General features: G+C 38.1%; 1 protein-coding gene across 1 annotated transcript in view; it reads right to left on the bottom strand.

Annotated features, from left to right (window-relative positions):
• The window catches only part of LOC121387246, a 37752-nt gene extending 32625 nt beyond the window's left edge, over positions 1-5127 (bottom strand). Inside the window, exon 1 of the mRNA XM_041518271.1 lies at positions 5112-5127. Within this exon, the coding sequence (XP_041374205.1) occupies positions 5112-5127 (16 nt within the window). The remainder of the gene's footprint in view (positions 1-5111) is intronic.
• Positions 5128-15842: the final 10715 nt, after the last annotated feature.

Below are 15842 nucleotides of genomic sequence, written 5' to 3' on the forward strand. Positions count from 1 at the left end.
GAGATCCTTTACTGGAGATCTCATACAAAGCCGTGTACAGTGTTCCAGGAATTTATCAATGTACACTTATTTGAATGAATGAATGAATGTTTAACGACACCCCAGCACGAAAAATACATCGGCTATTGGGTGTCAAACTATGGTAAATTCAAATAAATAAAGTGATGATCAACATCAATATTAAAATTCAAGGTTTAAACAAAAACAGTGTAAAGAACTGTGCAAAAAGGCAAATACAAATATCACCGAATTTTACTCTAAACTTCAATTTGTGCTGTATTGGCCATTCTCAAAGAGAATGTTACACCCCTGCACCACGGTGAGGTTACAGCACGCGCAGGGGTACACTTATTTCGTCACCTAAGCGACAAGATTTCGTTTACAAATTACTGTTTAAAAGAAGTGTAGTTTTTGTTTAATGGGCTGGAAGTGTGTAGTGCTTAGACATCTGGAATCTGGAATGTGTGTGTGTGTGTGTGTTGTTAACTACTTGCTGAATAAATGCTGGTTATGTAAATAGTTTAATCAGAAGTGATTGCAGAGTTCATTTAGTTCTACAGAGGAAACACGCAGTTGAGAAAATATTAACTGAACAGACATAGAGAAACTAGTTAAACAGGAAAGTTGTTTTCCCTTATTTTAGTCTGAATAATTACTATGTGTATTAGAGAAAAAATAATATAATTAAATTAATTTGCCGGGGGCAGGACGTAGCCCAGTAGTAAAGTACTGGCCTGGTGTACGGTCAGTATAGGATCGATCCCTGTATTTTTTCTTTAAATCGGAGTCCGTTCATGGTAGTTCATATTATAACTAATTGGTTAGAAGAAGCGGCCCCTTTATATAAATGGCATAAAATAAATATGCATACTAATAATAAATATTGTTCATTGTAGTAGTTGAAATGTATGCACATTCATATTTTCTGGGCTAAAATATCTAGATATTACTACATTAACTAGAATAATTGTAACATTTCAGATGTTTCAATGATGAGATATCTCTGGTCATTATAACAAAGTGGTTACTGCTATAGTGTGTTTAAATAAAATGTGTTTGTGTACATGTATATCATTCTACGAGTGCATTAGACAAACATTATACTTAATCACGCACCAGCTCAATGCTGATGACGAATGCATTAAACTGTATTTAGATATTTTTTACACCTGGTCTTATTGTACTTAATGGCATTCACTGTTATCATTATTATAACATCAATTTATTAAATATTTTAATCAACAATCTTTATTCAATTAACAAATTAAAAAATTTCAAAACATTGACAATCAAAACATGAAATTATACCTGAAAATGTCTTATTTTTAATCTACATTTACCGCAATGTATTTGCAATTTATATATGATAAGACTAGTAGAGTAGTTCATTCCTGTACACGCATGCAGTATATCACCCATGTCAGCATAGTTCAGTGGTACAGATAGATGCGATGGGATATATGATTGATTGCCCTTAGTGGACCCATCACCTTTTATCTTACTTCAACCAGTGCCCAGGACTGGTACATTAAAGATTGTGATAACTATGGTTTAAACAACTTCCAGATCAGGTCGCCGGGGTCTGAATTGAAAATTAACGTTGCGGAAAGACACTGGCTTAAGATGTGATAATAATCCAGTTCAGATTTCAAGATATCACTTGCCGGATTCGTTTCGAGTTGTGCTGTGTCATAGCCAGCTTTGTTTTGTAGATCCACACAGTCACGACCACGGGACACACACAAACACACCTTCCCACCTCCGCCATATTGAATTCTTAGGGTAACAAAAAAACAGTTAAAACTTGATACACAACTATCCACAAGCACCAAACGCCTAGAGTTTGAGGATTTAAAAAAAAACCAATCCACTGAACATGGAATAGGTGATTTTAGCAATTCATTAGCCATAGTAAAACACCTATCAGCCCTTCTCCTATGTGTACTGTACACTTGTGCTAATAATACTACAAGTAGAACATAAAACCAGAATCCAACATGACCAAAACACTTTTATAATCACTGTAATAATTAGCACGCAATTTGTGAAATATTTATGCACATACCATGTTAAAACTATCCCAGTAAATTAATTCCATTTAATGTACAATTGCAATGCATCTACAGTTCACCTGAGATTGACATTTGTTTAAGAAAAAATTTAAAAATACAAACTCTACTTTCTACAAAACTGGGGGTTTCTAATTAACATATTTATTTTATTTCAAATGCCACGAGACACCCTACGTTTTGCTGGTAAAATAAAATGCAAGGTACCACACGTTATATGTGTTGCCTGAGTAGATCGATACATTGTTTTTATCAGATAAATGTTTTATTACAAAATGTTTACATTATCAACAATGAAATATAATTTTGTGAATTTGACTGTTGACCATTTGCGTTTCGCCTACAGTGTATTAATAAGAATAACACGTTTGAGTACCAGTGTCAATAAAATGGCGAGTTTTTATTAGGAATCGTTTTTGTCTGTTCAAGTATAGATTAGAAGAAGGCATTAAAAATACCATGTGCTGACGTGCCATTAAATATTTCTTTCCCATCCATGCCAATATCTAACTAGTCAATAAACCCTAACGGGGCATATATATATATATATATATATATATATATATATATATATATATTAGGGTAGCCAGGATTGTTTATTGGGGATGGAGTGGAGACAGAGGGCACTGCTTTTACACATGTTATGGGGTGACATGCATTATAAAAGTTGGTATTGTGAAAAAGAGGTATATTCGAGAAGGCAAGGTCCTCTTGTACCCAATCCCTGGCTACCCGGATACGCCAGTGCATATATGTGCAATTTAAAGTATATCAATCAATAGATTGTGGTTTCAACACGGGTACCTTTAGTAGTATTACTTGCATATTTAAAATGTACTCAACAAAATGAATTAAGGGACAGTAGAATTGTGGTAATTATTTGCTAATGTCATATTATTTTAGTAAGTTTTTATCGCATATAACTTCTAAACATTGTTTCAGTAACATCTGACCTATGTTACATGCAAACATCTTACACACGATGAGATTTTTGTGCATTTTTGTAAAAACCTACGAAAATGCGCATTCTGCTAGGAATCATTACACGTTGATTGTAAATATATTTGTCATTTTATTCTCTCTAAATTGCTGTTTAAATCATTAAGTTGAAGAACATTTGTTTTAGAACATGTCAACACGTAAACACTTTAGAACGAGTGAAAACTTTTAAGGAAATATGCCGAATAGTTACTGGCCCTGTATTCATTTGTTTTGTTAAATTACTGTGTATTAAAAATCATTAAACGTATTAACTTATTTTAACGGTTGATTATTAATTCAGTCAGTAGCTCAACACTACAGATGGAGCAGTTTACTCTGATAGCTTACATTTCGTGTTTAATTTGTGTAATAAATATATCTGTTATAACTGGTATGATAGCTTATATTTCATGTAATAATTAGTATAACAAATGTATCTGTTGTAACTGGTTTTAAGGCTTTGCTTTGTTTGACAAATTGTTTTTCTAAAGTTGTTAAGAGCTTCTAACAACCTGCTACAATACCAGGGAGCCCAATTCACCATCTCAGTGTAGGATAAGGTTACTGTGCACACAGCTGGAAACACCCATGACCATTTCCAGTGTCTGCCATCCAAAGATAATTTGTTATTGTTCACAATTACTTCCTGCCGCCAGTACATTTTCAAAGTATTAACAACACAGACCCAATTAGGTGGCTCAGAGCTGTTACGAAATTAAACGTTTACTGTATGCCACGTGGACTCACTGCAAGATAACATTATTCTTGACTTAGATTTCACACAATTTGTCACATATGCTGGACTGTAAGAAAAACTGTTTATAAAATAGCTTGCTCTGGCATGCTGGTTGGAGCTGTTTGTGTTCAAGTTCCAGGAGCCAGAATAAATTAAATAGTTCTTCATCAAATTGCATCATGATTTATTATAAATAACAGACAAAACTTTTAAGGTTTATACTAAAACAAATAACTGCTATCACGTATTAAACTGCTATCACGTATTAAAGGCACATATAGACTGAATGCGGCGCGTGCGTGCGGTCCGAATAAAACATCGAAATACATTAGTTTCAATGTGAACGTCTCGACTGGATGGAAGCGATGCGTGTGTCTGACAAATACATGCGGTCAGTCGTAATGAAATAATCGTATATGGCGTATACGGCCAAAACGCACCAGACACAACAGTCGGACCGCACGCCGCATCCAGTCTATATAAGCCTTAAAAAAAAGAAGGAAGGAAAGAAATGTTTTATTTAACGACGCACTAAACACATTTTATTTACGGTTATATGGCGTTGGACATATGGTTAAGGACCACACAGATATTGAGGGAGGAAACCCGCTGTCGCCACTTTATGGGCTACTCTTTTCGATTAGCAGCAAGGGATCTTTTATATGCACCCATCCCCGAGACAGGATAGCACATACCACGGCCTTTGTTACACCAGTTGCACTGGCTGGAGCGAGAAATAGCGCAATGGGCCCACTGGCGGGGATCGATTCCAAACCGACCACGCATCAAGCGAGCACTTTACCACTTGGCTAACAGAATGGGAACACTCAAATTTGGACGACGGAAAAAAACCCAAAACATTGTGTAACATACAAACTGTTGAAAGTTAAATTTGTTTTATTTAACAACACCATTAGAGCACATTAATGTATTAATCATCGACTATTGGATGTTAGACATTTGCTCATTCTGACATTAGTATTAGAGTGGAAACCCGCTACATATTTGTTTCTCCATTAGCAGCCAGGAAGCTTTTATATGCACCATCCCACAGACAGGATAGCACATACCACGATATTTGATATACAAGTCGTGGTGCACTGACTGGAACGAGATATAGCCCAATGGGCCTACCGACAGGATCGATCCTAGATCGACTGCGCATCGGGCGAGCGTTTTACCACTGGTCTACGTCCCACCACAATTACAGCGATTGATACAGACAAACCAAGAAACATGAATGTACTTAACATGTCACACGAGTCGTTAGTTAGTCGGACACATCTTAAAATGACAGCAAACCCAAGACAGACACTTTAACTCACCCGGTGATGAATCCATTTCACAAATACGTGGATCAACTGAACGACTAACGGGATGTTACGATCCTAAGGACGTAATCGAAAGTGAAAGTTATGTATTTCCATAAACGATGAAACAAATAGAACATTTATGCTAAATGGTAATTGTCAAACGATATGTTGTCGGTGAGGTGACTAAATGATATAATGTGTACGTGAATAGATTCAACGGACATAGTACACGGCTTTAAATAGTGCGTAACGAAAATACAAGTGGACGCGTTTATTCTGATATGTCAAATACATTAACTACTCCGTTTCAGGTCAGAGAAGTGTCTGTATCATAACCCAGAACGGAAATACGATCTCTGAAAAGACATAAATAATGATTCTGTCTTATTAATCAGATCATGGCAAGCTGTCCTCTTAAATTTAATTATACACAGAGTACCAGTGGCGGATCCAGAAAATCCATTTAGGGGACCCAATGACATGACGCGGAATGCCAAGAGAACTATGGGGGAGGTGTGGAGGGGGATCGTAAAAAATTAAAATTGTTAATTTAATAAAATTATAAATGTCACAAAATTAGGGGGGGGGGGGCTAGCCCCTGCCCCTCACCCCCACCACACCCCTAGATCCGCCTTTGAGTACGCCAGCTGTGAAGTAATACACACGATTACAAAAACAAGGAAATGTTAAAGCAAAACATTAAATCCCTTGTGAAACTAAATGTCTTATAGCACCTACATTTTGATCATTAATAATTCGTATGCCTATTGTAAAACTACAAGTTAACATTCGACATATACTAAGCAAATTGTAAAGTTATAACTGAGCTATGTCATCTTCCGTCAATGGTCTGCTTCGTTAATGCAGTATCAGTTATTTTCATTTCGCTCTAACTCCTACAAAAACCCACCATATTACCTTTAAATATTTGGATGATATGTTTTGACCAACATACAACATGTACAGTTTTACAGTGGAGACATGCATTGGAGCCCACATCTCTCCCATGTAAACCAAAGCATACACAGTGTTCAGTGTATTAATATATTACACAATATTTGATTACAATTAGGTTTTTTTCATATATGATCTGACATGTTTAGGTACTTATTATAGTAGTCTGGAACCCAGAATTGGAAAAAGGCCTTAAAATAGGTTCAAGGTGAACCCATCTGCTATACTTTTTTAATTAACTTTTTTAAATAGCTTAAATATTCAGAATCAATGTTCAACTGGTCTGCAAGTCAATTTCTAATGCGAAAAATAAATATCCTATGTGGAGTGGAGGCTGGTTGGCCTCAAAAAGGATAAAATTGCGCATATGAATTTTTATGTATTTTTTTCACCAAATTATTAATTCTTAAAATAATAGCATGAAACTTTCGACACCCATAGAAAACATCATAGAGAACATTTTCAAAATGAAAAGAACTCGAAGTATATCCTGCATCAGCAATGGCGGCCATTTTCCAAGATGGCGGCTATGGAGTTTTTCTTAATATTCTGCCATTTCTTTTAGAAAAATACTATGAATGTCATATAAAATGTCATGACCAATGTCCATGCTGTTAGTGCATTATATACCAAATAAAATATTATATAGCACCACCTTCTATAACCCGTACGGGCCATGTAATTCCATTGGTAAAATGTTACATTTTACATATATTCAATTTTACGTCTAAAATCTTAAAACATCACGCTTTAGTTCTTTCTATAATTGAAACAAACATTATTTTCATATTACAATAATATATGGTAAATTGTTTATGATTTTTAGTCAATTGGGGTTTTTTAGGCTACACTTGTATGAGTATTTAATAGTAATATAAATTCAAATGGCAACCAACCCCACCCCAACTACAAATACTACATGCATCTGTTTATTATATTAACAACAAGACTTTTAGATACATAATAATAATAATAAGATTGATTGAAAAGCATTTACATTTTTAACTCCTTACTTATTTTCCATTTAAGATATTATGTTTACTTTTGAATGTGGGAACAGTTGTCTTAACATTTTGACATTTTGATTAAAGAAGAAAAGTCAAAAGCAGTATTCCCTCAATCTCCTACAGATCCTGCCATTGTGAATGCATCACTGGATTATTGCCTGAGGTTTCTCAGAAAGTTGGGTAAGACAAAGCTATTGTCACCTATGATCAAGCTATTTATGAAATAGCATTAGCACGATAGAAACTTCCTGAAAAGTTTGATAGACTCATTCTTTGAATGGGTGGTTTTCATATTGCCTCCAAATTTCTAGGTGCTATAGGATTCTTCATGCAATCAAGTGGTATAGAAGATATACTTGCTCAAGCTGGGGTTTCTCTTCCAGGAACAGCTAGAAAAATACTGTCTGAAAAAGAGTATCACTTAATGCTCAGGGCACACAGCTTGGTGTACACTGCGCAATTTCAGCTAATTTGGTAGTCTCTTGAAAGCTGGTTATTGCAACAATCATCTGATCTGGACATCAACTCTTGATGAAACTGTCAATAATGTTATTGACATTCTCCTGAGCAAACACAAAGAAAGGATTGCTGATGTATTGCAAACGAACAGGCTATGTCTTCTCTAACAAGTGTAAGAAGACTCCTAACATAATTCAAAGATATATGCTATAACAACCCCACAGCAAGGTTTTGGCTTATGTAAATAGAAATGGTTACCATTCCAAAGATGTTCATCCACTCTGAGAGAGCTGGTATGTGGCAGCAACATCTGACATAAACGGAAAACATGTTACCATACCTGGTTGCAGCTGGACATGGTAAATATGTCTCATGCCTTTCTCGGTATCTTCAAGAGATGCGGACGTTGCAGATTTCAGCACCCGAAGTGAACAGAGAATTGGAGAAAGGGGACTTTGTGGTTAGAAGAACAACTGGTAGATTCAATGGTGTCTCGACGGATATATGTGTTGAGCAGACTTATAACTGTGATGCTAAAACAGTCCTCTTTCATGGTATTACTCAAAAAGACCTTGTGACAATGGAGATGTACCTAAGAGTAGTCCCAGAGTTAACATCAATATCGGAAGACACAAAGAGAATGGTTCACATGAATGAACCATACAAATGTCATGAGGATTCCCCTACACTCTGCAAGAACGAAAGTGATGCAGTCAATCGAATCAAAACACTAGTGAAAGAAACAATGATCAACCCATTTATGTGTGACAACACTACAGATTTGCTAAACATCAGCACTGGGGAAAAGGCTTCTTCTTTAGAACTGATACATGCAAAAGAAACAGGTCTCCAGATCTTGGAAGAGGCAGAACATAGCAGATCCAACAGGGTAAAACATTGTACATCTAAAGACATTTGAGTGTAAAAAGGAGTATCAAACTGCATTTAAGAATTCAAATGGTTTATGAAGAAGAATAAACAATAGCCAAAAGTTTGTTCTTTATCCATGAATTAACTGATGACAAAAAGAAAGAAGCTCTCAGTCATGAATGGACAAAGTACCCGTCACCTCTGTTTGAACCAGAGTGCAATACATTTCCAGAACTTCAGAAGATGTACTTAGACAAGATTTTAAACTGTATCCCAGTGAAATGTGAAATAGTGAATTTAATTGGGGACCGCTATGACTTTGTACCAGAAAAAAAGCTTGAAACAAGAAGAAAGAGATAAGAGAGCAAAAAGAAGTGCAAGCCTTAAAAAAGAGTATCACCCTCATGACACACTACAAATTCCAGATTGGAAGCTTATGACACAAAGTATGCAGAACAATGCAAACCTCTTAAACTACTTGGGGGAATCTTGGATAGGATGCTGCGAACACCTCCCAGATAATCTGAAACTCATAATCGGTGGGTTGATGAAGGATCCAAGTCACACAGTCAAAATTTCCAATGTGATATGCACTGATTTACCTGAACTGGCATGTAATGTACATGAAGAACACGCGGTTTTTTGCGTTCTCAGTATGTATTATAGTGTACGAATTCCAGGACTCAAAGAACCACGGTTCAAAAACATTGATAAATACATTCCTGTACACACGATTGTTGCATGCATGTCAAGAACGTGTGGTGTGGATGCTAAAACTTTGACTGGTATTTTGCTTAGTACCTATATTATCACCAGTTGTGATACAGTCAGCTATCCATTCCAAAAAAAGGAAAGAAAAGAGTATCGAAAGTGACACTAAGCAATCTTGAACAGCTAACTGCCCTAGGAGAATTTGGCGAAGTAGGAATGAGTATAATTCTCACTGATGAGGTGTATGAATCTTGCAGACTGCTCTTTGCAGCTCTCTATGGTAGGCCCAATTTCAACGGCACTGCTGATGAACTTCAAGCACATTTATTTGCAACTAACAATGGGGATCTTCGGCACCTACCTCCAACTGACAATGCATTTCAGCTTCATATTCACTGTGCTAAACCAAATAGTGGTGAGCAAGCGTGCCCACTCATCTGCACCAGTACTACCTTACCCAACAAATTTAAGTCGACACTTGGTTGGAGGAAAGCAATCTAATTAAAATTAGCTCCACTATTACATGTGGATCTAACACCAGCCAGTTGGAGCTCATGTCCACCAATCAAAACCTTACTTGCAGAATCCTGCCAGTGATTTAAAAATAATTTGAAAACATTCCGAATTATCCTGAGGGTATACGATAAGTGGAATAAGTGGAAAGTGGAATTCATCATAAAGATGGAGTGTCACGGAACATGCTCTTAATTTCGTTTCGCCTGTGGCGATATTAATTGTTTTAGAGGGCCGTGTGAAGTCCCAATATGCACTTAGACTAGGTGGGCAATTTGTTACGTAATACCTCCGCGCGACCGTACCCTCTAAAACACACCCAGACCAGGTGCGGAGGCCATGTGGCTAGTAGTTACGTAATACCTTCGGTAGTGCGGTTTACGACCAGGCGATTGTCAGCGATTGACGACAGCTAGTCTGACCATTTAAGAAAAATATGCCGTCTTGGTCGCTGTGGAAATATCTCTTGTAGGTATTCGGTACCGCCTTGTACCCCCAGACGATATTCGGCTTTTGTAATAAATAGCTAGGTTTTTAGAGATATCGGGGAGAAACAAAAGGAAGGCTCCCAGGGAACGTTAGTCCGTTTGGACTTGGTAAATATATATTATTTCTGCTCTGTTGTATAACCTTGATGTGATTGATGTGGCTTTAAATATTTTAATACTGTATTATACCAATATTATTTAGACAGTGTTTCCAGTAAACTGACAAAGTAAATTGTAGGCTTCACTGTCTAAAATTATTAAAGCTTAGCCAGTCATCCTAGAGGACCTAGGTAAACTGTAGGTTATTGTCTTTATTGTGATAGGTACCAGTATTAATTCTGTATTACAAGGTTACTGAATGAGTAGTTAAGGGTTAATTAAAAATTAACCAGTTAGGAATAGAGTTGTAATTCCTTTATTAATTAAGTTCCCCTGACAGCGTTTCTCAATTATCACACGTGTGTGTGTTGTATCACGGTGAAGTGATTAGAATATTGTGTAAACTAAACACCTAGTGATTAACTAATTAAGTGATTAGTTCTGGGTTGTTCCTGTTATTGTTGTTGTTAACTAATTAACTGCGGCAAATAATTTGTCAGCTTAAGGTTAATACAGATTCCAAAGTGTATTGTGTTTTGTTGTGTTTTCTAGTGAACTAAACGTGCTATAATAACACATATTTATATAAGATCTTATCTTTGATATACCTAGAGCCGAGCTACTCGAGTATACACTGCCCGATACAGAGAGATCTAATAGATATACAGTTAGGAGAGATATTTGGATAATCGTGTTTTATTCATTTACGGGTATTATAGGATCCCCGTGACAGGAGTGAAAATTGGGGTGCTCGTCCCGGATCTGAAACGGGACATGCATATTTAAAAAAGTATTGTTTGTAAATGGGGGCTTTATAAATTATTTTTACAAATTACTAGATATAGCAACGTTGTTCACTAGAAAAAATTAATAATAAGTGCATCATATCTAAACATGGATAAGAATTTGCTGGATAGGCATACGCTCAGTGTAGTGGAGATTAAGCGAGCACGTAAGGCCGAGTTAGTTGAAATCGCAAGTGAGCGGGAAATTGATTTAACATCAGCTAAAACCTTAGGTGATATAAAGACAATTATTATCCAGGAAGTTTTTGGTGATAGGCCTGTTATGGAAGACAGTGAGATTGTTCCAGAGATAGAGATAAATGAGTTAAGTGTGGAACAACAATTAGCTTTTAAAAAACTTGAGTACGAAAGAGAAGAACGTGCATTGGATAGAGAGAGAGAGAGAGAGAGAGAGAGAGAGAGAGAGAGAGAGAGAGAGAGAGAGAGAGAGAGAGAGAGAGAGAGAGAGAGAAGAGAGGGATAGAGAAGATAGAGAGAGGGAGAGAGAGAGGGAGAGAGAAAGAGAAGAGAGGGGTAGAGAAGAGAGAGATAGGGATAGAGAATTCCAGTTAGAAAAATTAAAAGTGGAACATGAGTTAAAGTTGAATACTGAAGAAGTTAGACGGGGAGAAGGAAATGGGTTTAACATGGAGGCTTATAGATCAGTGCCTGTGTTTGACGACCAGGAGGTAGATATGTTCTTCCAACTTTTTGAACAGGCCGCTAAGCAGCTAAATTGGCCGCAGTCTAAGTGGACATTGTTAGCCGTGTCTAAGTTTAAGGGGAAGGCTAGTGTAACTTATAATTCAATGAGTGATGAGCGAGCAAGTCAGTACGACCTAGTTAAGGCTGCAGTGTTGAGGGCTTATGAATTACGACCTGAGGATTATTGGTTACGGTATAGCGAGTTGAGAAAAACGCAGGGTCAGTCTTATAGTGAGTTTGTGGCTAAGAAGGCAGGGATGTTTGATAAATGGGTGGTGTCTCTTCAGGTAGAGTCATATACCGAGTTACGGGAGTTGTTGATCTTACAGGACATTAAAAATGGATTACCAGTTAGCTTACGTATTCATTTAGAGGATCGTGATATCAAAAAAATAGAGGAGGCAGGCATAGTGGCAGATGGCTACGTGTTAATACACAAAGCTCAGGCAGTACAGGGTAGCTCTATACAACAGGGTGATAAGAAGAAATTTCAGCCAGGTTTTTCCCGGGAAAGTAACTATCGGGGAGAGTCATCTAGTTGGTCAGCTAGTCAGGCAAGGAATGCACCTGGTGGGCAAAGTAAGGATAGGCCTGCATTATCAGCCAATGCACGAACTTTTCGTCCACATTGCAGTTACTGTAAAAAGGATAACCATCTTGTCGGGGACTGTTTTAAAATGGAAACGCGATAATGCGCAAATGGTCGGTTTAGTGAGGTCAGCTCCGTTAGCGAGAGAGTTAATGGTTAGTCCCATGGCAGAGAAAGTAAACCCGTATGTGTCCACTGGTATGGTTTGTGATGTGAAACAAGAATTGAGTCCTAAGACAATATCAATCTATCGAGATACCGGGTGTAGTCAGTCATTGATAACGTCAGAGTGTTTAGCCGGTATAGAGAATTCAGATACAGGACGTAGTTTGGCCTTAACCTCGGTTACTGGAGAAAATATGGTTGTCCGGTTACATAACGTTTTCTTGTGTTCGAAGTTTGTGACGGGACCAGTCGTTATGGCTGTTGTAAAGGACTTGCCTCTTAAAAACATAGGAGTTTTGTTGGGTAATGATTTGACTAGTCAGTGTTGTCAGCCGAAATGTGACCAATTGTTAATTAAAGACAGCCCTTTACCAATAGAAGAGTGTGAAGTTGATGAGATTAGATATCCAGCGTGTGTAAAGACTAGGGCTATGGCTAGAAGGGTAACAAGAGACCTAGAGGATATTTGTGATTTGTCTGATACGTGTGTGAGCCATGAAATTGGAGTGGATGAGGTTATCAGTAAAATGGTAGATAAGTCAACTGACGAACCAAATGTGGTGGAACCTGTTGAACTCCCGCAGAGGGTAAATGAACCAGTTGTGTTTGATAGAGGGGACTTACCTTGTAATAGAAAAGGGTTAGTTCTAGAGCAGGGGGCTGATCCAAATTTGTTGGCAGCTCGCACTACCTTGTTAACTGAGGGTGAGATGGAGGATCAGATGTCAGGTTATTATATGGACAAGGAAGTATTAATGGAACCTGGAAAACGTGCTACACTGAAAAAGAAGGAAACGAAGTTCCAGTGGTCAGATGAATGCGAGAAGTCATTCAACCGTCTCAAGCAGATGCTCTCCTCGTCTCCCGTGATGGCAGCACCAGACTACCGAATGCCTTTCAAGCTAGCTGTGGATGCCAGTGACGTCGGAGCTGGAGCTGTGCTGTTCCAGGAAGACGAAAATGGACTGGACCACCCTGTAAGTTTCTTCTCCAAAAAGTTTGACAAACACCAGGTGAACTATTCCACTATAGACAAGGAAGCTTTGGCCATTTTCAGATCTACGTGAAATCGGCAGTGCATCAAGTGGTTGTCTTTACGGACCATAATCCGCTCACTTTCATTCACAGAATGAAAGCCACCAACCAGAGAGTTTTGAGGTGGAGTCTTCTTCTGCAGGAATTCCCAATTACCATTGAACACATCAAGGGCACATCCAATGTAATCGCTGATGCCCTGTCCCGAAGTTGAACGTTATGATAATGTGTTGACGTTCTTGATTTCTGTTTTGTTTTTATATATTTTATTATATACCAGGGACTCAGAGACTCAGTGTGATTACTGCTAGTCACCTTATTACTAGGTGTTATAAATGTCCGGATGCGTCGGTTAACGCACATTTTGTTTTAATGTAGTATATTTCCCTATTCCTAGAGTAGAGGAAATATCCTTTTTGAGGTGGGGGTGTGTGACGGAACATGCTCTTAATTTCTTTTCGCCTGTGTCAATATTAATTCTTTTAGAGGGCCGTGTGCAGTCCCAATATGCACTTAGACTAGGTGGGCAATTTGTTACGTAATACCTCCGCGCGACCGTACCCTCTAATACACACCCAGACCAGTTGCAGGCCATGTGGCCAGTAGTTACGTAATACCTTCGGTAGTGCGGTTTACGACCAGGCGATTGTCAGCGATTGGCGACAGCTAGTCTGACCATCTAAGAAAAATATGCCGTCTTGGTCGCTGTGGAAATATCTCTTGTAGGTATTCGGTACCGCCTTGTACCCCCAGGCGATATTCGGCTTTTGTAATAAATTGCTAGGATTTTAGAGATATCGGGGAGAAACAAAAGGAAGGCTACCAGGGAACGTTAGTCCGTTTGGACTTGGTAAATATATATTATTTCTTCTCTGTTGTATAACCTTGATGTGACTGATGTGACTTTAAATATTTTAATACTGTATTATACCAATATTATTTAGACAGTGTTTCCGGTAAACTGACGAAGTAAATTGTAGGTTTCACTGTCTAAAATTATTAAAGCTTAGCCAGTCATCCTAGAGGACCTAGGTAAACTGTAGGTTATTGTCTTTATTGTGATAGGTACCAGTATTAATTCTGTATTACAAGGTTACTGAATGAGTAGTTAAGGGTTAATTAAAAATTAACCAGTTAGGAATAGAGTTGTAATTCCTTTATTAATTAAGTTCCCCTGACAGCGTTTCTCAATTATCACACTAATAACTAATTAACTGCGGCAAATATATTTGTCAGCTTAAGGTTAATACAGATTCCAAAGTGTATTGTGTTTTGTTGTGTTTTTCTAGTGAACTAAATGTGCTATATGTACATATATTTTTATAAGATCTTATCTCTGATCATACCTAGAGCTGAGCCACTCGGGTATATACTCCCCGATACAGAGAGATCTAATAGATATACAGTTAGGAGAGATATTTGGATAATCGTGTTTTATTCAGTTACGGGTATCATAGGATCCCCGTGATATGGAGTAGGAAGGAATCTGATTAAAATTAACTCTACTGGTCTACGGAGTAGGAAGGATGTATCGTCTAGGCAAGTGGAAGTCGTCTTACAGACGGAGTAGGAAGGATGTATCGCCTAGGTAAATCACAGACGTCTTACAGACGGAGTAGGAAGGATGTATTGTCTAGGCAAATGGAAGTCTTCCTATAGACGGAGTAGGAAGGATGTATCGTCTAGGCAAATGGAAGTCTTCTTACAGACGGAGTAGGAAGGATGTATCGTCTAGGCAAGTGACAGTCGTCTTACAGACGGAGTAGGATGTATCGCCAGGGTAAGTGGAAGTCTTCGTACAGACGGAGTAGGATGGATGCATCGTCTAAGGAAGTGCAAGTCTCCTTACAGACGGAGTAGGATTATCGTTTAGGGAAGTGGAAGTCTTCTTACAGACGGAGTAGGATGGATGTATCGTCTAAGGAAGTGCAAGTCTCCTTACAGACGGAGTAGGATGGATGCATCGTCTAAGGAAGTGCAAGTCTCCTTACAGACGGAGTAGGATTATCGTCTAGGGAAGTGGAAGTCTTCTTATATACGGAGTAGCATGGATGTATCGTCTAGAGAAGTGGAAGTCTTCTTACATACGGAGTAGGAGGGGTGTATCGTTTAGGGAAGTGGAAGTCTTCTTACAGACGGAGTAGGATGGATGTATCGTCTAAGGAAGTGCAAGTCTCCTTACAGACGGAGTAGGATGGATGCATCGTCTAAGGAAGTGCAAGTCTCCTTACAGACGGAGTAGGATTATCGTCTAGGGAAGTGGAAGTCTTCTTACAGACGGAGTAGGAGGGGTGTATCGTCTAGGGAAGTGGTAGTCGTCTTACAGACGGAGTAGGAGGGGTGTATCGTCTAGGGAAGTGGAA

The sequence above is a fragment of the Gigantopelta aegis genome, chromosome 13, assembly GCF_016097555.1.
Source record: "Gigantopelta aegis isolate Gae_Host chromosome 13, Gae_host_genome, whole genome shotgun sequence".
Taxonomy (NCBI): Eukaryota; Metazoa; Mollusca; class Gastropoda; order Neomphalida; family Peltospiridae; genus Gigantopelta; species Gigantopelta aegis.